Raw genomic sequence first — 26,819 nt, forward strand, 5'->3', positions numbered from 1 at the left:
ATGAATGAAGAGTTTCTTCCTGGACTGGGCATTCCATTCTCCTATTTACACACTAGGATTATATTGGTTTTTGCTAAATACTGGCAATGTAGAACTCATTTGACTTAGTGGAATCAGCTTTGGCCTGGGAGTCAGGCTGGATTGCTGGGCTCAAGTCCCAGATCTACAAATGGCCTGGGGTGTGAATCACTTAACCTCTCTGGGACTCTTTTTTCTCACCTGTAAAATGGGGATGAGATAGATTGGGAGCCCACTGTGGGACAGCGCTTGGCGTATAGTAAGCACTTAATAATGTCTTAATTATCATTATGATCATTATTATTTCCAGCGTGAGGACCAAATTTCTTCAGGCTTTCTCTGCCCTACTTGGGTCCAACCAGCCTTTTCCCATCTTGTTTTCTGTCCCTAAGTGTAACCTTTCCCTTGTCCCTGCTGAACCCTTGCATTTTCCTGGGTCATATTTTATCTGTTCCTACCAAGCTGTTAGCAACTCTACCCAAGTTAGTGTTTTTTTAGAGACTTCATGAGCCTACTTTCCATTTCTTCATTTTCTCGCCATTTTACAGGACTAACCATTGTAAGACCCCCTTCGCCTGGGTATTTGGGGGAACCCCGGGAAAATCGATCACCATCATTTGGATGGGCCCTTGGAACCCATTTTGCACATGTAGTTTGAGTCAACCCTGAGACTTTACATTAACGTTGGTCCTAGCGCCTCTTTAGACTCAAACGAGAGTAACTGTTATGCAAACTTGAAGTTCCCCTCAACATTTTAGGTTTTCTTGAAGCCAGCTAGGTAGTTTTTAGATGTACAAAACTCAGAAGCCTGTACAGTCACACAGTTTAATGGGGATTTTCAGACATACATCAATCTTTTAAGCTCCACACATGCACTGTTAAAAGCTCAACATCCTTAGTGTTGTCTCTGCAGGGACTGTCTCTCTTTATTGGGGCATTGTACTTTCCAAGCACTTAGTACAGTGCTCTGCACACAGTAAGCGATCAATAAATCTGACTGACTGAATGAATGAACTTGAAGGGGGTGGGCACAAGCGTGTGCGCGCACGCGCACACACACACACACACACACACGCCCCGCCCCGCCCCGTATCACTCACACAGCCCCTGAAAATTGCTCAAATGGGCTACACTTAAATTGCCTTCTTTACCTCATGCTTTAGTAAAGTGTGCAGATTTTTTCTTGGACACATCCAAAAGACAGGAATCAAAGCGGAGTCAACCCATACCTTATATCAAGTCCTTTTATTCTGTTATCACAGAAATACCTTGTAGGGGCAACTTCTCATACTGAGTCACAATACATGAGTTGGTACATTGAAATACTACAAGTTCTCACAGAGCACAGCAGGACATACACACAATTTACAATGTTCATATATAGGATTTAGATCATTGCACTTACAACTGTAAACTTGTTTGTTGGACTTTATACAATACCCCTCCCCCTCCAAAAATAAAGAAATATTAAACAACCAAAAAAAAATACATGGAAGCTGCCAGGCAAAAGGGGATAGGAAATCCACAACAACTCTACAGACTGCTACACTTCAGAAGAGATGTTTGTTTAAATCCCACGGTCTAAATTAGCCAGCCACAAACACAAGGCATTTTATCAGATTGTTTTTTCCTTTGTTTTGGAACACAAAAGCAAGAGTTGGCAGGTGTGCTGGTGTGTGAGATGAAATCCCCAACACTAGTTGCTGTTATTCAGATTCGTTCTTGTTACCACGTAAGATTTACACACTGTACAAGTATTTACAATGAAGGGAATGGAGGGGGTTATAGCAGCCCCGGCTGACACAACTTGCAGGGGACAGGGCCCTGGAGTATCATCAGACTATGCACCTGGTCATTTCAGTGACTCCCTGGGAACGACTGTGGCTGCTGAAATAGAGGGCACTGCCGCTGGAGACGCCTGCTGTCTCGTGAGAGAACAGAAACTTAAGTCTTCTCTGAGCATTCCTGATTTCTTAGCTCTTTGTGGTGAAAATTACCAACTAATCCCATGCCTACCACCCAAAGGCAGTAATTGATACATAAAGTTCAATATCGGGTCCATGCTTATATTTATTTTTTTTTCCTCGGTAGGCCTCCTGCGCTCACTGGGGACAGGGAAGGGAAATTACAGTTTTGGTCGGGTTTGCTGAGAGCACTTAACCAAGAGCTGTAGTGAGAGGCCTGTGGACAGGGGAAACGCTATACTGTCTACCTGCGGAGACGCTTGCCTTTGGAGGCAGTCTTACAGCTACCCCAGTGCTCAGTACAGTGCTTGCCACATAGTAAGCGCTTAACAGAACTCACTCTTCTCATCTTCCTTATTATTCTTATGATACTGCCAGAGGGTGGGAGGGTTAGGGAGGGTGCCAATTCCTCATTGGTAGCAGGGAAGGGCCCTCTGTAGAAAGACAGCATGTGTGAGAAAGGGGGTGGGAGCTTGGCAGTAGGGCTGCCACTCACTTTCACTTTCAAGATCCAAAGTACTGACTGGGCCCTTCTTTCTCGGCGATGCCCCCAGCATTTGGCCCTCTGCAGGACCTCTGCTCTCTTGCCACGGGTGACCAAAAGTCAGGCACCAACCAAGCCTGCCCCTTTACAGCTCTGGTCAACGTCCCAGTTCGCTATTGGCTCCCTGAAGTGGTGTGGTTTCAGATACTAGCCATAGTCCTAGTGCTGCTGTTCCCATTTGGCTGATTTTTCTCTTTCAGCTTTTTTTGTAGAATGGATAAACTCCCGAATCGATCTGTTCCCAAAGAGTCTGCCATAAAGCTCCAGCTGGGGTGAAGGATGACATGAAGCGGAGGGTTTTCTGGCAGCAACTGACTATGCACACAATCCAAGCTCGACACAGAAGCGAAAAATGGAGGGGAAGAGCCCTTTTCTATGCTGAGGCTTCGCCAAGAAAGGATCCCTCTACCCAGTTCTGCTGCTTGTTCTTGCTCCGTGACCTGGGGCAAGTCACTGAGTCTCTCTTCACATCAGTTTCCCCATCAGTTAAGCCAGGGAGAATCAGCGGATCCCCTAGCGGTTTTAAAGAGGAGAGTGTGTGCGTGAGATCGTGTACACAGTGAACTGAGCTACTTAAGAAAGGTGCTATTTCCACACAAGGTATTGTTCTTAGAATTGTTACATTTCGCCAGGGAGTGTGAATGTACGTCAGTATGTCACAGGCTCACAGACTGTTCTAAAAAGTGAATTTCGTTGTGGTGAAATCTCAGACCCTGACTGACACTAGAACAGGCAGGACCTTTTCTGATGCATTAGCAGCCTGTGCTTCCCCCTTTCCTACAGCTCCCCCGGATTTGGGACCTTGATCTTGCCTTTGGAGCGCTGATCACTGAGGGGTCGAGGGAGGTTAAGTCTCTGTGGCCTTAGTCACTGTGGGGGACCTGTTATCAAAAATGTTGTCCCAAATGATCCCAGTCCACTATACAGAGACTGGCAAGCTATTGGAAATGGGCCACCAAATCATCGATTTTTGATGGCAGAGTCATTTCGTCCCCATCTATCTGACATGGTTCACATGAGGGATGTAGGGCTAATATCCTCTGTGTCCCTCTCCCAGTCTTGATGCTCTGGCCCAAATCCCCTCCAGGATCCCAGGCCCCATTTCCCTGCTTGTTTGGGCCCATATAAGGCAAGGGGAAGGCCCGTCCAGTCACCGCCTCACCCCACTCCAATTCTGCAGCGTAGCAAACAAAATGAGCTGATGCATTTGCCACTTGTTTCATTCTGAGCCAGAACTGGGCCAGCCCAGTCCTCGTCTTCTGATTTAGAACAGAGGAACCAGAAAGCAAGCGGATGGGTCTAATAGGACCCCCAGAGGCTTGAAGCTCCCACTGCCTGGTGCTCAAATCCTCACGTGAGCGGGGAGACTACAGTGATCGATCAGTCTTTGCCCAGGATGAACATATGGCCGAATACCACCAGGGACCCATTCCGTGCCCAGAAGCTTTAGCCTTGGAGAGGCTGGAAATGTTTCACTGGTGAAGGTTTGGGCATTGCCGGAAAGCATAAGAATTGTGGTTCAAATAAGAATTCATAAGAATTTGGTTCAAACCGAAAGATTTTGGAGGAAAACCAGTCATTGATTCAGCTCATCTGATCTGCCTTGGGCTCCGGGTGACTTCACAGGCCTGGCTGAAGGCGATGGCTCATGAAAAAGGGGCATGGGCTGGCAGAGGGCTCTTGCCTTCGCTACCATAGCTCAAGGGGCTCGCCCGCCCGGAAGCCTCCCCGGCCAATTTCAGACACGGTGGCTTATCTTCTTGTCCATTCATTTTCCGACTCTAAAGTTCGGCACCCAGCACTGGACTTCATAACCCAAGTTCTTCTTCCGGTCCCCTTCCAATCGTCCTCCTTTTAAAGCCTTAGGGGGTGATTTCAAAGCCCCAAGTATGGGCAAGACATGAACATCTCTTAAGAGGTCTCATTTTTGCCAACCAACGGAGAAGGAATCTAACACTGAGTCCCCGATTCTTCAGCTTGGGGAGGTAGGGGTGGAATGAGGAGCCTGTACACACCTCATCTTCCAGAGCATCGACTGCTCTAGGAATGACCCACGGTCTGGTCTGCCAAGCCTCTGTGAACACCGAGCACCACTGAAACCAGCAGGCAGGACTGCTCCAGGACTGCTCCAACTCGCAGAGAGTGGTTCTTGAGTTAGCAGTGGAGTCTTGGGTTTAGGGCCGAGAGAGGAAGGATGAACTTGGTTTTGCTAATAGCAATTCTACAATAGGTTTCCAGAAATGCTCAAACCATTTTCTGAATCGGGTCACCTCCATTGCCAGACTCGCTCCAGCTTCTCGGCAGGGATGGGTTTGTTTGTTTGGTTGGTTTGGGGGCTGGAGGGTTGGGGGGTCAGGGGGGAGAGATTTGGCATGTAGTTTTTGCTCTTGTATGGGAGAGTGGGGACGTCAAGCACAATTGGAGGGCAACATTCTGAAATGGCTGGGGGAATTCTGCACTGCACACTCCATGAAGGAACTAGTGATTGCCTGAAAGAAGAAAGCTTTCTGCCAGAGAGTCACCATCCACTGGGACCATTTGGGGGTCTTTCTCTAGGATAATGCCTCTAATATTGGTTGTTGCTGACAGTTCTTCAATAACAAGTGCATAAATCTGCTAAAAGCATTCAGTAAAGATGAGGAACTGATGAGAAAAGAACTCCGAGCAAAGAACCGCAAGCATTTAAAGTAGATGAAACCGTGCAAAGAGGTAGCAAGCCATGCTCTACTACAGGACAGGAGACAGTTACAGGCTACATGGCTACCCTTTGGCAAAGTGTCCCTCAAAATGGATCGAACATGCCACTAATTGAAACTTCATACACACAGTTGTTAGATATAAATATATCTATCCAGTTTCTCAATAGCACATTTGCAATTAAATCCTTATACATAACATTGAATTTATTAAATAACAGTTTTTTTTTAATTTTTGTATTCCATTGCATAGAACATTAGAAATGAGACTTGTTTGCTGTTACCCAGGATGAAAGGAAGCGCCAATGGATTAGACCACTGAACTGTTGTTTTGAGCATGCTCAGCATGAAAGAGGCTGGCAGGAGACGTAATCACCCATGTGAAAGTTGTACGTTAACCTTGCTCAGTTTCTTCAGGATAACAAGCTGCTGCCTTGGGTTTCCTTTTGCTCTACTGCATTATGGTTTTAGGAACCCCACACTGGCAGGTTAAACAACATTTATTTCATTTTTTATTATTTTTTTTGGTCTGAGCATGCCCACTGGAAATGGCTTAGGAAGGACTTGAATTGCACAGTAAAAGGAAGGAGAATGGCAGAGGCGAACTCTCCTGATCTTGTCACACTGAATTGTGCTCTTTAAAGCCTACTGCACTCTATTGCTTTGACAGACAACATCCTGTGATAACCAGTTACAAAGCAAAGAGGAAAGAGTTCAACATCAACTAAAAAGAATAAAAGAAAAATGTTTATGAGGTATACACGTAAATAAAACTGGAATGGTTAAGGCTAGTCTTGAAACCAAAATAAACCCCCAGGCATACGGAACATAAGAAGGTAACTGTGGCGAGCGCTGCCACTCAAATGCTTTACAATGGCTTAGTGATGGCCTTGGGATGGCTGACAGACACTCCTGGCCAGCATTTTGTTTCAGAAAAAGTCAGCCAGTTTAGGTGCTGCCTTTCAGAGTCCTATGGCCTCTTATTTCAGTAATGAAACAGTGTTAGGTCCTAGTTTTTTTAAGTTCTCTTAATCCCACAGATCGCTCTTTGGACCACGTGTCCATCGCTGAGACGGTAAGAGTAGAAGAACACCGTGCATGTGGAGGGATCGATGGGGCAGACTGGAATGTGAAGGAAAACGGAGCACTCAGCTCCCAGCCCTCAACTTCAAACCCATCTCCAAGAGTGTGGAAAAAACCTATGAAGATTGATGAGTGAAGATTCAGTCAGTTTGCACTGTAACTCTGTGTATAACCCCTAGGCTTCAGGCTCTCCTCAGCACGAAGGAGCCCTCGGCGGGGAAGCTGTCTTTGGAGGTTCAAGGAGTCTTCTCCAATGGCAGAGGAAAAACCCAAGCTGTTTTACAGTCTCAAACAGGACCCCGCTCTGCAAATTTTCCTAAAGCCAAGTCTCACAGTGTGACTGCCTTGGAGGACAGCTCACTCCAGCCACGGCACATCCCAGAGGAGAAAGGGTCATTTCTGAAGCTGTCTTTGGGGATCAATTCAAAGCTTCGGAGGGAGATTTGGGTTTGGATTGTCCAGACAGATACCTCACTCTGGTGAGTCCAGCTGACAAAGCACACTGTCACTGTCACACTAGGTCCTGGATTTGGGTCTTTAATCATAGGAACAGCCTAGGATTTTCCGTGATTTCAAATGCTTAGGGAGAGAAAAGGAAAAGAAAGAAGGAAGAGAAGGAAGGTCATTTTTTATAGGCATAATTGACAGCTGGATTTCATTCACGCACATTCATTCTTGTTGGTTTTACAGAAAGGCTTGACCCTTCACGTGCCACTCTTCCACACCAAGGCCTTCTCCAGAAAACTCCTTTCGGATTTTGATTTTTCACAGTTGGAATGGAAAGAAAAAGAGAGGAATTAGCAAACGTCACGAGAGACCATAGTCGAGCTGAGGTTCACCAAAGCAGCTCGGATAAGCCAGAACTCTCTTTGTTGGATCAGCCCCTCCATGAAAATGGTTCCCTATACAAATGCCAGGGTGGAAATGATCCGTGTTACACAGAGTCCCAGAGTCCTCGAGCTGGAATGGGCCTCCAGAGGTTATTTAGACTATCCCACTGTTTCTGAGTAGGACTGATTTAAACCGGCCTGGACATTTGACACCACCTGCTAAACAGCACTGATCAAAGACACCATGTTACATTTACCTCAGTTTTTACAAGAAAAACCCGGGCTCGGCAGGGGCTCTTTAGTCTTTGGCAGCTGGTTTCTGTATCCCGTGCCCCTTCCGGTGACCCTCAGGGTGGCACTTGGAGATACTCGGGGTGCCTCGGCTTCTACTGGCTATCCCACTGAACGTCGGTGGGAAATGGAGCCAGCTGGCTTTGGTCAGAAGTCGGGGGTGGGGGTGGGGAGAAGCGGGCAGAGGGGCAAGGGGAAGAGGCAGGTCGCTCCGATATGCTCCTGAACACCACCAGTTCTCCCCTCCCTATTCCCTACATCTCCCTGACGTGCTTCCACAGCAGGACAAGGTAATGGGGGCAAGACCTGCCCTCCGCTCCAGGTGAGTAGAGCTTTGAAAAAGGCATGGTGGCTTTGGTCAGGACTTCCTCCCAGGTGCCACTTTTCAGTATTTTCCCCAGGAGAGCCACAGGCAGAGTATCAAGCCACATTCAATTCCCAGCTTTCAGCAAAAGATGCTTACGGATCTTCCCACTTACCTGACGTGGAGTGCATTCAGTTTCTGCCCCTAAATAAAAAGCCTGCCACTCTTCCCATGATCTTTCCTCAGTGAAGCAACAGGCAGGTCTAGGAGGTGGGGCTGTGTGAGGTTTAGAGCCCTCCTGAGGCTCTGCCCCAGAAGGAAAGCTTTCAGGTTCTGACTGCTTCCTCCTTCCTCAGGATCAAGTGACACTGACTTCCCTCTAGCTCTAAGTGAGGGGGGGCCTTGCCCCTTGCCCCTTCCTAGCCCTTTCCCAGGTGCTGGCCCTGAGGGATGTCGGGCCTCCTTTTTTCCCCTTCTCCCTTAAAGCCTTTTATTGCTAGAATTCACCTTAAGCACAGATGCGACCTAACAGTTTCCACCAGCTCTCAGGACGTCATTGGCAATAGAGCAACGGTATTTTCTCAGTGCTCGCTGTGGGTGGGGTACTGTACTAAGCGCCTGGGAGCATACGATAAAAATGCATGGATTCAACCACTCCGGGTTTGGGTCTACTAAGTTGCTCTCCACTAAATCCACCTTGAGGCTCTCAGTCTGAAATGCTGCTAAATGATATACAATCAGGAATTTGACATGTGAAACGTGACTGTGTCTACCGACTCTGTTATATTGTACTCCCCCAAATGCTTAGTACAGTGCTCTGCACAGAGTCAGTGCTCAATAAATATGATCAATTGATTGATTGATGACTGTTCTTTTATTTGAAATGCAACCAAATGATTGGTTGTGCCTCAGGAAGGCACCCTGAACTCCAAATTCTGGGGTGCCCATCTACTGTCATATCAGCAACCTGATTTAAAATGCTCCTTATGCCCTAGGCTCCAGAAGGTATCTCTGGGTTGGTACCTAAAAATGGGCACTACCACTATTCATACATCTTCCAGGACACTCTCCACCTTTATCATGGCTCAGACCTCCGCTACACTCAAACTGATAAGTGCTCCTTGGACTGAGATATAGTCACCCCTTCCTGAGAGAACTAAGAAAGGTGGCAAGAGGGGAAATCTCTCTTCTCCAGAAATTTCTTTTTAGGGCAGGGAGCCTCTGGCCAGGCTCTTCAAATAGGACATTCAGTTATTCAAAATCACCCAGGAAACCTAGACTATTTACCGCCCAAGGAACTAGTCTCCTTTACGATGACCAAATTCCTCTGCCTGGCTAGGAGACACAAGATGGTGAGGTGAGTTTCACTATTTGCCCTAGCCCAGAGGGTGATGCCAGAGGTCTGTTTCTAGCCTGTCCCAGCCTGAAAAGGATCCCTGAAATCTGCCACTTTCTTACAAAGGGCATTCGGGCAGACCTCGAAAACTACTAACTTTCTGGCTGTGGACTTTCCGAGCCTTAACTTGTACACCAGGTACAAACAGTTCATACGGGTTGTCAGCTGCCAGGCACTGATGGCCACTTCCTTCTCCATGGTTCGTGCATGACTGGGTTCTGCTGCTGGAGAAATAGTCAGAGCTTATCACAGAGGTAGGAGAACATTTCCCCAACCTGTCCTAAAATGATCCTCTCCCCTTAGTCTCGTTCCACCCTTCCAAATACCATTTTGCTCTGAAACCAAGACTACTTTTGGCTCTAGAAAACAGAAATTGCAAGCCCAGAGATTACGGCACATAGCTCAATGTTGTACACTAAAGGAAAAATGTCATTGTGCAAAGAATTGAGTATCCAAAGAATTACCCACTCTGCCCAAATAGGGGAAAAACACCACCACCAAAACTGTTCTTTAAGGCAAGGGCTGGATACTGAGCTGAATTTCAAATTAATTTGGCACCAGCAAAAAAGAGCATGGATTTCCCCATTGGCCCAACTGGGATCATTCCCTCTGAAGGATCTATAATGGATTCAGTTGGGATGTTGAGGAAGTCCATGCTGTTTTCTCTCTAAGGAATCTTGCTTGACTGTTGGGGAAATCACTGCCCTTTTTACTAGGTCCTGGAGTGATGCCCAATTCAGCTTGGAAAATACTCCAAGTCTTTTTACTCAAAATGGGGTAATAAACTCAACCTATCTTTTTACTCTAAAAGAAGTAACTTTGAATGTGCATCTAATTGTGTGTATGGGTGTATGTGCCTGTTGGTGGGGATGTGGGTCTGTACGGGTGGGAGGATGAAGGACAACGATAAGATGATAAAAGCAGTGAAGAGAGAAGCACACGCATCAATGTATGTGAAGATGTCTGTGCAAGTGACTGACAAGGTAAAATTTAAGCTGTCACATTTTATTAATAATGTTAACATTCATAAAAGTGATAACAATATCAACTTGAGCATGTATTAAATCATCTTAAAAGTTGGGGGGGACTGTTTCGGTATGTCAAATCATTTTTCCATACCAGGTTTGGGGAATTTTGTCTTAAATCCAGGATCATCTTGATTTCGGAGCAACACAGTAACTGGGTCCCACTGGGTCCTGTGGAACCCTATCGGAATGTCTGCACGAAACAGCCTCATAGCCTAAGTAGGCAAATCCAGCAGCTCGTGCATGTACTGACGATGAAACAGACAGTAAAGCTCCAAGCCCCCATTTGTAATGAGGTAAGTTCTCTCATCCTGGGAGATACAGCTTCATAAAATCATTCAGGCGGAAGTCCAATGTCATACATCAGTACCAGAAGCACAGTGTGGATGTTCTGAAGTGGGCAAGGCATTGTGGGTGAAGTAAGGGACACTTGACACGGGGAAATCTTGCACAATCTTCCTTTCCATTTCAGAAGAAATCCTCTCTGCATTTCTCTTGAGAAAAGCATGAGAGGCCCTGCAGCATTGGGTGAAGCTGGTTTTGAATGTTAAACACATGGAGTAAAAGGAATATCCACTTGCTTGCAGGTGCTTCCCTCAGGGAGATGAAAAGAACCCTTCCCAGATAGGTGTCAGTTGGTGGGTGAGGGAGGGGACAACTCAGCAAAGCTACTGTCTTTCCACCCCCCACCCCTACCCAGAGATTCTTGGGGCTTGGGGGTGGTGAGGGCAGGAGAGATTCTGGTATGAACACGTGAACAACATCACATGAACTCCCTGTCCCTCCAGGCACCTGCCCATTGCTTCATGCATGCTCTCCCTAGCACCCCACTAAAAATAGTTCCTGTTCAGAAGGATATATGTGGTATTGGAGCCACAGATTCAACTGCTCTGGACTTCCTAAAAGGGTAAACCTCAGGGCAGTCAAACAGCTGAGGCTATGTACTCTTCCTTCTCAGTCCCCCATCCAGACGCCTGTCCTGATTTCTTTACTAGAAAACACCTCCACCCAGCTCGCTTCCCACCAAATCTTGGGTGAAAGTGCAGCCAGATCCAATGCTTCATGTGCTATAAGCTCGTCCAAGGACCAACTCCACAGTACCATATAGAGGCACAGGATATTTATTCATTCCTCCTAAACTGAGAAAAGGTCAGGAAGTCCTGCCTTAACATGAGAAGCCCCGAGAGAGCAGCTTCTACCTAACTGGGAGACTTCACTTGTTCCTGAGTGTCCTTTAAGTTTTCCCGAGATGCATGAAAGTTAGTTCCCAAGGGAAAATAATTTACTTTTCCTGAGAAACAAGCAGTGATCTTGTTTAAAGTTTAAAGGGAAGAAAAATAAAGAACTAGTTCAGATTAGCACACCATCATATAGGAAAGACCCTGAGATTTCCACCTGAAGGGAGTAAAATGAATTGTCAAATTATCTGCTGTTTCTTTTTTCAGACTAAATGAGACGCATGGTAGCTAGCTTGTTCCCATGTGAACTCTCCCAAGACAATTTGCTCCGCTACTGGAAGAAGGAAAATAGAATGAGGAGTGTGTCAAAGGGGCAAGAGGACAAATAGAAGAGAGAGAGGGAAAAAGATATGGTAGGAAAGAGGGAGAAAAGACAGTACTTTGTCTACAAGGAAGAATCAGCTCATGTCTACAGAAGCATCATTAGGAGTTTCTGGTACCTATAGGGACCTAGGGCTTAAGTCAGACAGGATGGCCCAGATCCTCTCACTTTTTAACCTTGAATTTTTGTATCCACTTCCCAAAGCTGTAAGAGTGGGTAAGGGGGTGAGTGGGTAGGGCATACTAGGCACAGGGCAGGGCTTCCCTGGGCAAGACTTCTAAGGAATGGTGACAGCCTGTGTGACAGCACGAGAGAGTGAAGTGCAGATCAGAAGAGCTGTTGCTTCCCTCCCCTTCTAGCACAGGGCAACTTACTCCATGGGGCACTAGGCAAATGTCTGAATCCTTTGTTGATGACGATCATTATTATTATTTACATTTGCTGAATGTCAACTGTGCAAAGCACTGGGGAAACACACAAGGATAATAATTTAGGCAGTCTGACATTGGTGAGAAGCCGCAAAATGCATCTTGAGTTAGTATAGGGGTATAAAGGACAAAGGAGGGGAACTTTTTGTACTTTACCCCTGGAAAGCCTGAGGATGACAGAGCATGAATGGATGGAAAACTAATATATAAACCAGGATACAGCTAAAAGAGGGCATTTGATTCTGGACTAACATATTACTGTTGGTAACAGACAACAGAAGTAGCTAGACGATTCGGTCATTTCTTAGAAACAGAATGATTCAGGAAGAGATGTAATTTTCCAGCGCTATGCCATCATTGCTGTAATTCTACTTGTCGGCAGGACACGCTATCCTTTTTAAGCTACCTGGACACTACAGGAAAGCAGGTAAATCTTTCACTTGTCTTTCTGCCTAGGTTCTGCTCAGGCAGGACCGAGCTTGGCAGAACTGTTTCGTTTCTGGACAGACAGACAGACCTTAGCGAGGTCTGGGAACGCAGTGGCTCTTTCACTGAATTTTTGGGATTTCCCAGGACCCCCAGAGCAATACTCAGAGATGGCGGAAGTGGCTGTGGGCACTGTCACTGCCACCCTGGAAGTTGATGTCATGCTCTATCTTCCCAAATTTGGCTCCCTTGGGATCAAAGATGGGTGGAGGGAGGGGAAGGCAATGCATGATTTCACTTGCAGGAACCCTGCCTGTACCCACCCTGTCTAGTTGAAAGGAGGTTTGCCTCTGGCAGGGGAGGGGCAGCCTACATTCAGCCTCAGTAAATAGATTCCTACTTTTGATCTTATAGGAAGACAAGAGTACTCTCCAGACAGGCACACGCAGGAAAGGGAAAAACAACCCTAAAGTTAAACCTTTCCATTTGCTTTTTAAGAAAACATTTAGAGCCTGGAATCATTTTCTTCTAGCCCACTTGTTTCCCCTATGAGGCCTGAGATGGCTGGGGGGGGGCGCAAGGGAAATAGGGAAGGTCGGGGAGAGGGGGATAGGGAAGGTGAGGGGAGGGGGAGAGGAGGCTTTCGATGTGGCCCTTTGACCACAGATGCTACTGCTCTCATTGGTTATCCTGTCTCCTAAAATATGATGCCCCCCACCCCCTTTAGATATTTTGGTTACCTGAACAATGTCAGCAATTTTCTTCTGAGTTTCTTGGTTATACTCCACTAACTACTGAATCCTCCAACACATTCTCCCTCCCAGCTGCTTCTTCATCAGGGCTCACAGCTGGCACATTGATATGAAGCGAAGAAGTGGAGCCCCTCCGGACTCAATCTGCAAGAGAACAGCCTGACTCCTGCTACAGGAAGATAACCACGCTCTCAGAATGGAGGACAGGTCAGGCTGAGACTATGTGGCCCTAAAACACTCTAGCATACATCCTCATCCACATAATTAAAGTCCCTATGCGCCAATGTTTGGGGGCAATCTGAGGAGCATGTGTCTAATCAAAGTATTTTCCTTACTAGTTCTAATAGTTTTAATTCCATGAATGCAGAACCTCTGGCAAATGAAAAAGGGCCTGTAAGATACTTACTGTTCCAACCAGTGACCCAAGTTGCTTGCAGCTGCCCCGGTTTTCCCCCACAATACTAAACTGTATGAAGTAGGATACTCACTGTTATACCCAGAGTCTTAAGCTGCGGGTTGAATCTATTAATTTCTTCATAGGTTTTTCCACGTCAATGACTCTATTTCCGTTCACTTCCCAAACTCCTGAGGGAGAATTAAAGAGTAGGAGGCAGTAGGGGAGGATCCGGCAGGATCCGGGAGGACCAGGAAGTCATAATGGAAAAGCAGTCAGGTAAATGGAGGCAGGGGGACAGAGGTGGGAGGTGGACAAGGGAAGGGAAGAAAAGATATGAGAGGAGAAGGGGAGAGAGAACAAATTAGAATAACTAGAGCTTAGGTGACATCAATAATAACTACACCCCCAGAGGACGGCCTGATCAGGCAGCCTGGAGATCCAAAGGTTATCCTCAGATTTGAAGGAGGAAGGAGGTTAGTTTTTTTTTTTCCTTGCTTGACCCAGGCCATATTTGATACAGGCCAAAAATTACCAGGATATTTATGACAAAACCAATGAAGGAGTAAGCACTAGATGATGTATGGACAACCTCTGTCCAAGTGCACACGAGAGGACAGTGTGTCAAGCCATGCTAGCTGGCCCAGTAGCCTCTGGCCACACCAGGGGCAGTGACATCTGCTTCCTGTCTTCAGTAGCATTTTGGCTTGGAACACCGACCCCGGAGACCCATGTGCCCAGTAAGGGCAATCCCAGTAGGTCTTTCTTGGCTGCTTTTAGCTCCTTCAGTGGTGAGATCTCTCAGGGGGTCGGACCTTAGGGCAGTATGGTAGCAGGAGAGAAGCAGGATGTCACCAGGACTCAATAAGTCCCCTTCAGTGGGGTCCTGGAACTCTTCTCCCTACAGGGATCCACTTTCGGAGGGACAGCAGGTCAATTGACCCAAGAATTGATAATAACCAGTTTGTGATCCAGGATGCTTAGGGTCAAAATCATCCATAAGAACTTAGGAAAGGTCTTTTTAGACTCAGGAAGAGGAACGAGAGATAGGAGAAAGGAGGGCAGTTTCCCCATGTAAAGCAATAGGAATATTCCTGTTGGAATTCCTGTATTCCTGTAAGGCATATAGGAATAGGAATATAAAGCAATAGGAATAATCTACATATGATTAAATGGCTTTTCATATGGGTTTGACTCACTCTGTGGAGCTGGTTCACCAGAACGAGGAAAATTTCTTGCCAAAAGCAGACACAGCTGTGGAATGAAAAGAGAAAGACATCAGTAACAGTAGGCTAGGCTTCCTTGGGCTATTCGAGGGTCTCTTCATATGTAAGGGGAAGTGCTTCACCAGAAATGAGTGGACTTGAAGTGGCTTGGGGCTGGCTATCAATCACTCAATCAGTGGTATTTATTGAGTGCTTACTGTGTGCAGAGCACCATACTAAGTGCTTGGGAGCACACAATAAAACAGTTGGTAGACACATTCTCTGCCCACATGGAGCTTACAGTCCAGAAGTTGAGACACACGTTAAGATAAATTCCAGAGAGATACCTATCCTTATTCTCTGCCATTTCCCTCAAGTTCTGTGGGTAGAGTGACAAAATGCTTAAGTGGTATAGACCCAAGTGCATAGGTGACACAGAAAGGAGGGTAAATAGGATGGGGAAATGAGGGATAAGTCAGGGAAGGCCTCTTGTAGGAGATTTGATTTTAGAATGGCTTTGAAGGCAGGGAGAGTGGTGGTCTGTCACATATAGAGAAGCAACGTGACTCAGTGGAAAGAGCACGGGCTTGGGAGTCAGAGGTCATGGGTTCAAATCCCGGCTCCGCTGCTTGTCAGCTGTGTGACTTTGGGCAAGTCACTTAACTTCTCTGTGCCTCAGTTACCTCATCTGTAAAATGGGGATTGAAGCTGTGAGCCCCAAGTGGGACAACCTGATCACCTTGTATCCTCCCCAGCGCTTAGAACAGTGCTTTTGCACATATAGTAAACGCTTAACAAATGCTATGATTATTATTATTATATGAAGGGGGAGAGTTCTAGGCCAGAGGGAGGACGTGGAAAGGGGCTCGCGGTGAGACACACGAAATCAAGGTACAGTGAGTAGGTTGGCATTAAAAGAGCAAAGCATGGGGGTGGGTCGTAGGAGGAAATCAGAGCAGAAAGGAAGGAGGAGGAGAGATGACTGAGTGCCTTAAAGCCGATGGTAAGGAGCTTCTATTTAATGAGGAGAAGGATGGGCAACCCCTGGAGGTATCTGAGGAGTGGACCTGGGAAAACAGCAATGCTTCCATAACCAGGAAAGCTAAACGGATTTCAGGGGGCTGAAAGGTAACAGATGTAGGTCTCAGGTCCAATAGAGACAATGAAATGACTTTAACTGGGCTCCAGCTTAAGAAAAAAAGCCACAACCCACCCCAACCCTCCTGCTTCTGAGCAGAGCAAAGAGGGGACGTTCAAGGACTTCCCTCCAACCAGTACAGACAGGTAGAGGAAAGGGGGCAGCTTACTACCACGTTGAGCACATAAAGATGATAGCCCAAAGGATTAGTGAAGTCCTCTAGCCCCAAGCCTCAGAGCTTCTGCTGTTTGATTTGTGATTTTGACAACACTATTAGAGACTGACTGAGTAGCCCTTTGGCTAGTGGATAGAGCACAGGACTGGGAGTCAGAAGGATCTGGGGTCTAATCCCAGCTCCGCCATTTGTCTGTGGTGTGACCTTCTCTGTGCCTCAGTGACCTCATCTGTAAAATGGGGATTAAAATTGTGAGCCCCATGTGGGACATGGACTGTGTCCAACCCGACTATATTGTATCTACCCCACTGCTTAGTGCACTGTCTGTCACATAGTAAGCACTTAACAAATTTTAAAAAAAGAAAAAAAAAAGAAATGAGAGGCTGCCCCCAGCTGGAGGAAAGAGGCAGAGACCAAATTTACTAGAAAAGATGAGAACTGGGGACTAAATCGATCACTCAAGCAATGGTATTTATTGAGCACTTACTGTGTACAGAACACTGTACTAAGCACTTGGAAGAGTATAATACAACAGAGTTGGTAGACACATCCCCTGCCCACAACAAGCTTACAGTCTAGAGGACTAAAAAGGAATCTTGAATACAGCTGAGCGTAACCTTCTCAGATGTGACACTTAAGACTTTTGTACTTTTCTCTGGGACAGAGTCCAGTGAGAAAATGCTATGCTTCTGATCTGCTTGACTGTGCCTATTGACTTACATGTGAGAAACCAAATTTAGAGCTGTACGCCTGACTGAAAAGGCATTGTTGGTATCTAGCACTAAGGTCCCAGGACTGTTACGGCTTTCTCTGAGAAGCAGTGCTGGGGATTCCTAATCAATCAAGCAATCAGTGGTATTTATTGAGCACTTACGGTGTACAGAGCACTGAACTAAGTGATTTGGAGAGTACAATATAGCAGAGTTAGTAGACATGTTCCTTGCCCACAACAAGCTTCCAGTCTAGAGGGAAAACTTTCTTAATTCTCTGTCAGGGAATTGAACCCCTGTCTCCCACGTGACAAGCGGGGATACTCACTACTATGCTAATGAAAGCTGGTGAGAGCTGAGGGGAAGGACACTGGGCACGGGCCAGAAAACCCAGATCCTCCATCCCATCCTCCAGACATCCTCTGGCTGTCCAAGCTCTGAACTTCCTCCACCTCCACCTTTGGGTGTGGAGGGAGAGGGGAGATGAGGGAGGTGATAGGCAGGACTGGGCACTCTGACCAATTCTGCTATCATTTCCTTTTTGATTCCATGAAGCGATGCTTCCCTTCTCCACCCTTTCTGCTGCCCAATTTCTCTGATGATGATGATGATGATAACAGTGCGGACAAGCCACCCTGTCTCTCTATTAGTATCTTTCATCTGGGTTGCTCAGACTTCTTTAGAAACATTAACACGGAGCACACATTTATGCTTGCTCGGGAGTCCTTGTGGTAAATATGGAGACAATGGAAGCCAGAGAAATGAAGTGATTTTCCTATATTCACAAAACAATTTTGCATGGACAAGGAAGCCAAGTCTCTCTCGCCGCTCATTCTGGTGTTTAACCATTAGGGAACCTTTCGCCTCTGACTCATAGTTTTTCTCTTTACTTAGAAAGCTCAGTGTCAGTCAGACATTGGCATCCAAAGCAGAGCTGAAAGTTCGATTTATTATCCCTTCTTTCAATCCCCAAGGAACCACTTTGTTGTAGATTTCACAGGCATTATTCATTTTTATGATTTATAAGAGTGTACCCATTGATTTGATAAAACCCCTAGATAAATGTGTATGTTCCAGACAACAACCCACAGTGATATACCACCAAATCCAAACTATTTAAGAGCAATGCGGTGTTGTCAAGAGTTTCTGAATTAGTGGAGAAAATCGGGATAGTTATGAGGTTCCTTTACTTGAGGGTCCTATGTCACTTTCCTATAACAATGAATCACCAGCAAAATAATGCTCAATAAAACCCACAGTTGTTACTGTTTCACTTTATAAAATAAGATCATTGCCAGAAAGAAATCTCTGGGTCTAAGCCACTGCAGCCAAATAACCCTTGTCAAAAGTGATAAAAGCCCTGGCTAGACATAGACATTGAAAATGAGACTGGGGGATACTAGGAGACAATGAGACAATTCCTGAAGACATGACAGAGTCTGCTCAGAATGCAATAGGGTGGAAAATGGCTGAACCATCACCGCCCCCCTCCCCCCTGCTTTTTCCCCTATTTCCCCAGCCCCAGCCACCTGTAACACCCAGCCTCTTCAGGACTTGATATAACACCCACCCACCTACCCACCCACCCAACCCCACACTGAACTGGCCAGGTCCAACTCAATCATTACTCCTGCCACCCTCCCAGGTATAATATTAATTTCATCAGAAATCATTTCATTGTACACATTCTGTGCTTTGGGTGGAGAAGCTCACTCTCACCTCACTACTGCAGTACTCCAACTTCCAACATGAGGCTTTTGGGGGGTGGATGCCTGTGATTCCATGATAATAGCCTAGTTGGCCCACTCAGAAATACAGATCTCCATTTTACATCTTTGGAACCTAGGTCTGTCTTTGATTTAAGGTTAAGCCCATGGTTATTACTGCTGCTTTTACACTGGCGATTTTCTCTCCTACCACAACAGAATTACAATTTTCACTGAACTAAGAGGAGAGCTGTCGTTTTCATTTCCATTTGGCACATGGGAATGGAAACCACCATGAGCGGATCCAGTTGCTCGGAAAGGCTACGGTAAGATGAGAAAACTCAGTGAATTCCCCTACCTTGAACGTTCAGTGCTGCATGCTAAGTCTGCTTAGAGCAGTGCTTTGCACATAGTAAGCGCTTAACAAATACCACCATCATTATTATTATTCTGAGATCTTGAAAAAGAGAGCCATCGAAATGGTGGGGTCCAGCTCAGTCATTATTTTTATCTCTTCCCAAATTTAATATTAATCTCGCTGGAAATCGTTTCATTGGAATCGCCTATTTTCTGGGTGGGAGAGACTCGGATGGTTGAGATGAGCACATTTTTGGGCCTGGCGAGTGATTTTTTTTTTAACTCCTCAGAGAGAGACTAGAGCCGCAGACATACCTACCGAGCGCTTAGAACAGTGCTTTGCACACAGTAAGCGCTTAATAAATGCTATCATCATTATTACTACCACGCTGAGCAGGACATGACCTGAGTTTCTGCAACTACCTCAAACCTGTGTCGTCCAACTTTCCCCCACTAGAGGGCAGAGCGCGATTCACATTAATGCTGATCACAATGCCCATCTCCCGCCCTGTCCCAGCAGCAGGGACGTTCAATAGTCATTCCTTTATTACTAATATTCATCTCTAACGTATATGAACAGCCTTCAGCTACTGATGGCTGTCACCTTTCTCTCCTCCCCTCCCTCCTCTTTTACCCCCCAGCCTGAAATACCCCTTCCACCCCCCCACCCAAACTTCTAAACAAGTACATGGCCTACCAGCTTCTTTCCACTCTACCTCATCTTCTACTCTCTGGACTCTTCCCCTGATCACCTCCTTCACTGGAGAGACCCTCTGCAGCACTCTCCAGAACTCATGCAGGGCCTTTCCCCCCACCCCTCTATTTCCTTTCCATATATCTCAGCTCTGCCAATTGCCTGCTGTGTGACTTTGGGCAGGTCACAACTTCTCTGTGCCTCAGTTTCCTCACCTGCAAAATGGGGATGAGTTACCCATTCTCTCTTCCCGTTGGACTGTGAGCCCCATGAAGGACAGGGGCTGTTACTGATCTGATTGTATTGGACTTACCCCAACAACTTTGCACCATGTTTTTTTTCATTGTATTTGTTAAGTGTTTACTATATGCCAAGCACTGAACTAAGTGCTGGGGTACAAGCTAATCAGGTTGGACATCGTGAAGCGGTTGTGGCTCAGTGGAAAGAGTTCGGGCTTTGGAGTCAGAGGTCATGGGTTCAAATCCCAGTTCCACCACTTGTCAGCTGTGTGACTTTGGGCAAGTTACTTGACTTCTCTGTGCCTCAGTTCCCTCATCTGTAAAATGGGGATTAAGTCTGTGAGCCCCACGTGGGACAACCTAATCACTTTGTATCCTCCCCAGCGCTTAGAACAGTGCTTTGCACATAGTAAGCGCTTAATAAGTGCCATCATTATTATTATTATTATCGTCCCTGAACCACATAGGGCTCAAAGTCTAAATCTCCATTTTACAGATGAGGTAACTTAGAAGCAGAGAAGTTAAGTGAATTGCCCAAGGTCACACAGCCACAAGTTCATTCATTCATTCATTCATTCATTCAATCTTATTTATTGAGTGCTTACTGTGTGCAGAGAACTGTACTAAGCTCTTCGGACAGTACAATACAACAATAAACACATTCCCTGCACACAATGAGCCTACAGTCTCGGGGAGTGGGGAGACAGGCATTAATATAAATAAATAAATTACAGATATCTACATAAGAGCAGTGGGGCTGGGAGGGGGGAAGAATAGAGGGAGCAAGTCAGGGTAATGCAGAAGGGAGTGGGAGAAGAGGAAAGGGGGAGCGAGTAATTTTCTGTTGGATTTGAGGAAGGAGGGTGTTCCAGGCCAGAAATAGGACATCGTGAGGGGTCAGTGGTGAGATAGGCAAGATCGAGGCACAGTGAGAAGGTTAGCATTAGAGGATTGAAGAGTGCGGGCTGGATTGTAATAACAGGAGAGTAGTGAGGTGAGGTAGGAAGGGGCAAGGTGATGGAGTGTTTTACAGCCAAAGGTGAGGAGTTTTTGCCCGATGTGAAGGTGGAAAGGCAATCACTGGAATTTTTTGAGGAGTGGGGTGACATGTCCTGAGTGTTTTTGTAGAAAAATGATCTGGGCAGGAGAGTGAAGTATGGACTGGAGTGGGGAGAGGTAGGAGGCTGGGAGGTCAGCAAGGAGGCTGATACAGTAATCCAAGCAGGATAGGACGAGTGATTCTATTAACATGGCAGTAGTTTGATGTTGTGAAGGTGGGACCGACAGGATGAGAATGAGAGAGAGGAGTCAAGGATAACCCCAAGGTTACGGGTTTGTGAGATGGGAAAGATGGTGGTGCCGTCTACAGTGATGAGAAAGTTAAGGGGAGGACAGGATTTGGGTGGGAAGATAGGCGTTCTGTTTTGGACATGTTAAGCTTGAGGTGACGGGAGGACATCCAAGTAGAGATGTCTTGAAGGCAAGAGGAAATGTGAGACTGCAGAGAGCGAGAGAGATCAGGGCAGAGCCGGGATTAGAACCCAGGTCCTTCTGACTCCCAGCCCCATGCTCTATCCGTGCTTCTAGTCAATAGTAGCAGCGTGGCTCAGTGGAAAGAGCCCGGGCTTTGGAGTCAGAGGTCATGGGTTCAAATCCCGGATCTGCCAATTGTCAGCTGTGTGACTTTGGGCAAGTCACTTAACTTCTCTGTGCTTCAGTTACCTCAACGGTAAAATGGGGATTAATACTGTGAGCCCCCTGTGGGACAACCTGATCACCTTGTAACCTTCCCAGCGCTTAGAACAGTGCTTTGCACATAGTAAGTGCTTAATAAATGCCATTATTATTATTATTAGGCCATGCTGCTTGGCACATACTAAATGTTTAATAAACCCCATATACCATTATGTTTTCTTCTCCTTTCTCAGATGCTCTTAATTATCTATTCACTTAGAAACAGCCTTAAGGTTCACACTTTTTGCAGCCATGCTCACTAGATTCTGTTTCTATACAACAGGCAGCCTGCTTCAGGAAAATCCCCTCATGCACTTGGGCTCCACAAAAAGTTAATTGCCATCCACCAGCTTCAACTCTCCACCTGCTGCCCCCCTTTTCCTATACTGTGAGGGCTTTTCGTTATCACCTAGTTAGGTTATCTGCGCTCTGTCAGGAGACTGTTAATAGCCTTTGAATGCTAGGAAGCGGCAGTAGAAATGAGGGATCCAGGAATAGATCCCAACTTTACTGCCACCTCATCTTCTGGTACTCTACCCTTTACCACCCTTCCTTCACTCAACCCAAGATTTTAGCTGCTACTGTTTTTGACAGCTCCCTCTTCATCTGGCCTGGAAGCTATTATGGAGGACTTTGGGCTGCTTCCTTTCTTTTGGCTCTTACCGCCACGTTATTTCTACCACCTTCTTTTTTTCATTCAGAGCTTTAATAATGAGCCATCGCTGTCCTAAGGGTCAGAAAGGGACATGTGCATCTCCCTGCCACTACGGTCAAGATCCAAACCTTGGCTGCACCAGGAAGGCAAAGTAAGGGTTGTACTGCTTTCTTCTCAGCTAACAGCTCTACAGTTGCTATGGTCACTGTACAATCACACATAGGGTGGCCATACATCTCCTCTTATATCAGATCCCCTGGTTTTCAGCCGGTCTGGCCCCGTGTGGTACTGACGCAGCACTGGTTGTTTTTATTTCTGGCATTTTCGTTCAAAACACCCAGCCTCCCTCGGCCTCAGCTCCTGCCCCCAAGTCCCATGGCACGGAAGCAGCATCTGAGTTTACAGGGACCCAAGGCTCTGTAACAAGGGGAGGGGTTTCAGAGATCCCCTGGGTGACGCAATCTCAGTTCTGTGGACTTCCGCTAAGAACGATTTTCTGCATCCTTATGACACCGTTTCGTCTGTTGCCTCCAGCTTGGCAAAGGGGCATCTGTTATTCTTGAGTACCATCAGTGGCCACCCGCATGACACACTGCGGAAGTCACAGCATTCTGAATCTGCCACGTCTCGGTCTGGGGTTCAAACTGGGATGGTAGAGCTCAGTAGGACGTCAGGTGATCAAACGCTTTCTGAGCCGTTAGGGTAAATGTGTTGAAGACCCAAGAACTAGCGCCTGACACATGGGAGAATATGGTCCCCTTTCTCCCCAAAGTAATGGAAATTTGCACAGCTTCTGTCTAGCACACAGGGAGTTTGTGTGGTGCCTACCTTCGGTCAGTTTGCCTGCTTGCTCTGCTGCTCCTCCAGGAAGGATCTTGGAGAACACACTCTCTCCATCAACTCCGGGCTGGCCGGTGGGGGCTCCAGAAGCTGGTGGAACGCCTCCAAGCTTCTGACCCACTTTTATGCCTGTGGGGAGAAAGTCAACAATTCTAATGATGCAAATTTGACTATCAGATTTTGGTCGACGGACAGAAGGAAAACAGCAACTAAGGCAAGCAGTTAGCCTGTCTACCCAAGGTGAGTGAGCTTTTCCTTAAAAACAACAGTTAGGCCTGTTTCTGCCACAGTTTCACAATCAACCAGTCAATGGTATTTATTAAGCACTTACTTGTGTGCAGAACACTGTACTAAGCTCTTGAGAGAGTATTCATTCATTCAATCATATTTATTGAGCACTTACTGTGCGCAGAACACTGTACTAAGCCAAATTGTACTTTCCAAGCTCTTAGTACAGTGCTCTACAATCCCTACCCAGAAACAGGCTCACAGTCTACAATACAACAGAGTCAGTAGACACATTCCCAGCTCACAAGTTTACAGTCTAGAAGGGAAGACTGACATTAACATAAATAAATAAATTATGGATATGAAATTATGGATTCCATATAGGGCACGTCACACACGGCATTGAATACAATGCTCACAGTGGGAGAGCCATGGTGTGGAGAAGGAAAAAAAACACCAGTGCCACCTTTCAGCCCACCCCAGATACACAGAATGGACAGAGAATGGACAAGTCAATGCATTGACTTGTGTGACAGAGGATATTTCAGATTTTGCCCCTCTGTGAATCCTGTTCCTCCTCTCTTCTGCTGGCTTGGAAGACCTCAGTGGAACACCCAGATTTCAAGTAGATCGGTGACAGGACTGAGATTTGCAAAATACGCAGCACCCCAGATATCAGCTGCCAAGTGTTCAAAGCCCTGGACCGATTAGGAGGGTCACAAGAGGACGCTATACCTCGGACTGGCTGTTTTTGTCTCCACAAGCCCAAATGCTTGATCTCAAGACAAACTGGGCTGGCCTACAATAAACATCCATGGTTGCCAATCCCTGGCCTTGAGAGTAGAAAAAGTAATCCACAAATGTGCCATTTGCTAACCCGTGGGGGAATAATAGTAGTGATTGTATTTATTATGGGGCTTTTTCAGCTGTGTAGTTTGTCTCATGTTGGGACAGAACGTAAAGCTATGCTTTCCAAAATTGCGATTTTAGAAATTCTAAGTGTTTTCGATTGGTCACGACAGTGTAAGTGTTTGTTTCAGGCCCTGAGTGTCTTTCATTGATCAAGAAGGAGAAACAATAATACTGCCAAGTCAGATTTTGCCCCCTGGTTAGAGATTGGGTCACCTCAACTCTGTTGAAGAATGCTGCATAAAAAGACTTAGGTGGCAGTTGGTGGGGCACTGTACTCATGCTGTGGGTATGGTGCTAAACTGTTTGGTGATTCCCCAAGAAGCAACATGGCCTAGTGGAAAGAGAATGGGCCCGTCAAAGGACCTGGGTTCTAATCCTGCCTCTGCCAACTGTTTGCTGTGTGACCTTGGGCAAGTCACTTTACTTCTCTGTGCCTCAATTTCCTCAACTGTAAAATGCCTGTCCTCCCTCCTGCTTCGACTGAGAGCCCCAAGTTGGGACAGGGACTGTGACTGACCTAATTAACTTGTACCTATCCCAGAACATAGAAAAGTGTTTGACGTATAGCAAGTGCATAAATGAAAAAATGAAAAAAAACCCTCCAAACCCCTTGCCAGAGGTGCATTCTGGGGCGGCATAGAGCCATACTGGGGAGTGGGTGCAAAAGTCCTTCAGTGATTCTGATGTCACAGCAGTCACCGTTTCTCCACTCCGCTTTCAGCTTCAACACGTCTCTTCTCAACATTGTAAAAAAAAGGTACAGTGGGTGGGGGGAGCACAGAGATGACGATGGCACAGACATTTCCCATGGAGGGAGTGGTTCTTTGCCTGAGGGAGGTGTATGTTGCTTCAAGGAAGAAGGTGGAGGAAGCTTACCTTTTTCCCCACAGTTCCCAAGTACACTTTGCAGTGATCTGAGGAACTCTCCTGAATGGGAGAGTTAGATGGCTCTTCACTTATGCCTTTGCATAGGGGGAGAATGGGCTGTTTTAAGTCCACGAAGGGAGGCATAAGTGGACTTAAGTGGCAGGGAGGGAAGAATGCCAAGTGCAACTCAAGGATATCACACTACATCCTGGTCCAGGGCACGCTCTGAAGGGCACCCATCGGGAGCATTTGCAGCTTGGATCCCGGTGACTTGCTCCCTCTGTGACATTTCTTCACAGTGGCACATAGTCAAACCGGAGAGGGATAGAGTAGCCAGCTTTGTCAGCCACTGCTACTCTGAGTGATTCTCTATTAGGAAGGAGGCACATATCTGCTTTAAACAGACAATGGAAGAGGGCATGGAGCGAGTGTGCTTCCTCTCTGGGTTCCCGAGGGAGATTTGTTGCTCAAATGGGAGAATAGGGTCCAGTGTTATTTTGAAATCACCCAATTAGAGACCAAGATGACAGGATACAGAACAGCTCTGTATCCATATTTTATAGTTAAATATCATGAGTTGACAGCAACATAGCAGAACATAGAAGATCAGAAGTAGGCCACTATGAAAAGAAATCTGATTACTGAAATGGACGTATTTTCATCCAGACAGAGGGGGATGGTGGGGCATTTCTGTTTCGGATGATGAAAACTTGGTTCTTGACTCTGAGTGATTTTGAAGGTACTTCAACATGACACAATCCATCTCTCTGACAAAGATTCCGATTATTATAGTTTTAAAAATTATTATAATTACTATTATTGATAACCACCTCACCCGAGATTTGTACAACGTGAGCAGCATCTTGCTTTTGCCTTGAAAACAGAGGTTTCAAGTAGATTTACACCTGGAATCAAAAGACTCTGGATCTTTTTGAACAAGGTAAGCTGCCAAACAGATTTGTTTCATAACCCAACCTTCAAAGAGGCACCGTCTCATGAATCCAAATGCAAATCCATTTGTAGAGTAGACAGTTACTGTTGGATCTAAATCCCGGGAAGGACAAATAGTAGAGACGCTGTCATTTGAATGGAGTCACTTTGTCAGTGTAGGCACTTCTCGACTAGACAGAAGAGGTTTATCAATATGCATCTCGGAATTATGAAATTCTTGAGCTGGAAGAGACCTTGAGAGGTCACCTAGCCCATCCTTCTGCTTTTAAGAGTCTGACCAGCTGCAGAATACAACATGAAAAGTACTCTGTTTATGCATCTTACACTATTTTAGCCACAGTACTCCTTTGCTGACTCACGGTCAGCTCACTAAGACCCCTAAGGTCTTCTGTTAGCAGTAGCTGCTCTTGGCAACTCCTTCCTCATCTAGTATTTGTGCAGTTAATATGCCAAGACAGGATAAAGTTTATTGCCATCCTCCCTGTGCCTTCTCTGACAAGAGAGACGTAGTTCCATCATTGGAAGGATTCTCATCTGCTCGGAGCTGATAGGAGATTGACAGTGTCCCCATAAAAATCATCCAGCCAAGGTCTGAGAGTAAATCAATGTCTGCCTCCTCGCCATTCAATTTGAGGGATTGATAAAAAGGTGGCTGGCAACTTGGCCAGTGAGAAAGGGCTCTGCCTGCCTAGTTGGG

The 26,819-nt window shown here is 46.2% G+C and overlaps 1 protein-coding gene across 1 annotated transcript in view; it reads right to left on the reverse strand.

The window, feature by feature from the left end:
• Positions 1-1,244: 1,244 nt before the first annotated feature.
• The window catches only part of BSN (bassoon presynaptic cytomatrix protein), a 334,369-nt gene continuing 308,794 nt past the window's right edge, over positions 1,245-26,819 (reverse strand). Inside the window, exons 9-12 of the mRNA XM_038771717.1 lie at positions 23,153-23,293; positions 14,911-14,965; positions 13,806-13,902; positions 1,245-6,884 (exon numbers count right to left, since the gene is read on the reverse strand). Of these exons, the coding sequence (XP_038627645.1) occupies positions 14,925-14,965; positions 23,153-23,293 (182 nt within the window). The 3' untranslated portion in view covers positions 1,245-6,884; positions 13,806-13,902; positions 14,911-14,924. The remainder of the gene's footprint in view (positions 6,885-13,805; positions 13,903-14,910; positions 14,966-23,152; positions 23,294-26,819) is intronic.

The sequence above is a fragment of the Tachyglossus aculeatus genome, chromosome X1 (assembly GCF_015852505.1).
Source record: "Tachyglossus aculeatus isolate mTacAcu1 chromosome X1, mTacAcu1.pri, whole genome shotgun sequence".
NCBI classification, from domain to species: Eukaryota; Metazoa; Chordata; class Mammalia; order Monotremata; family Tachyglossidae; genus Tachyglossus; species Tachyglossus aculeatus.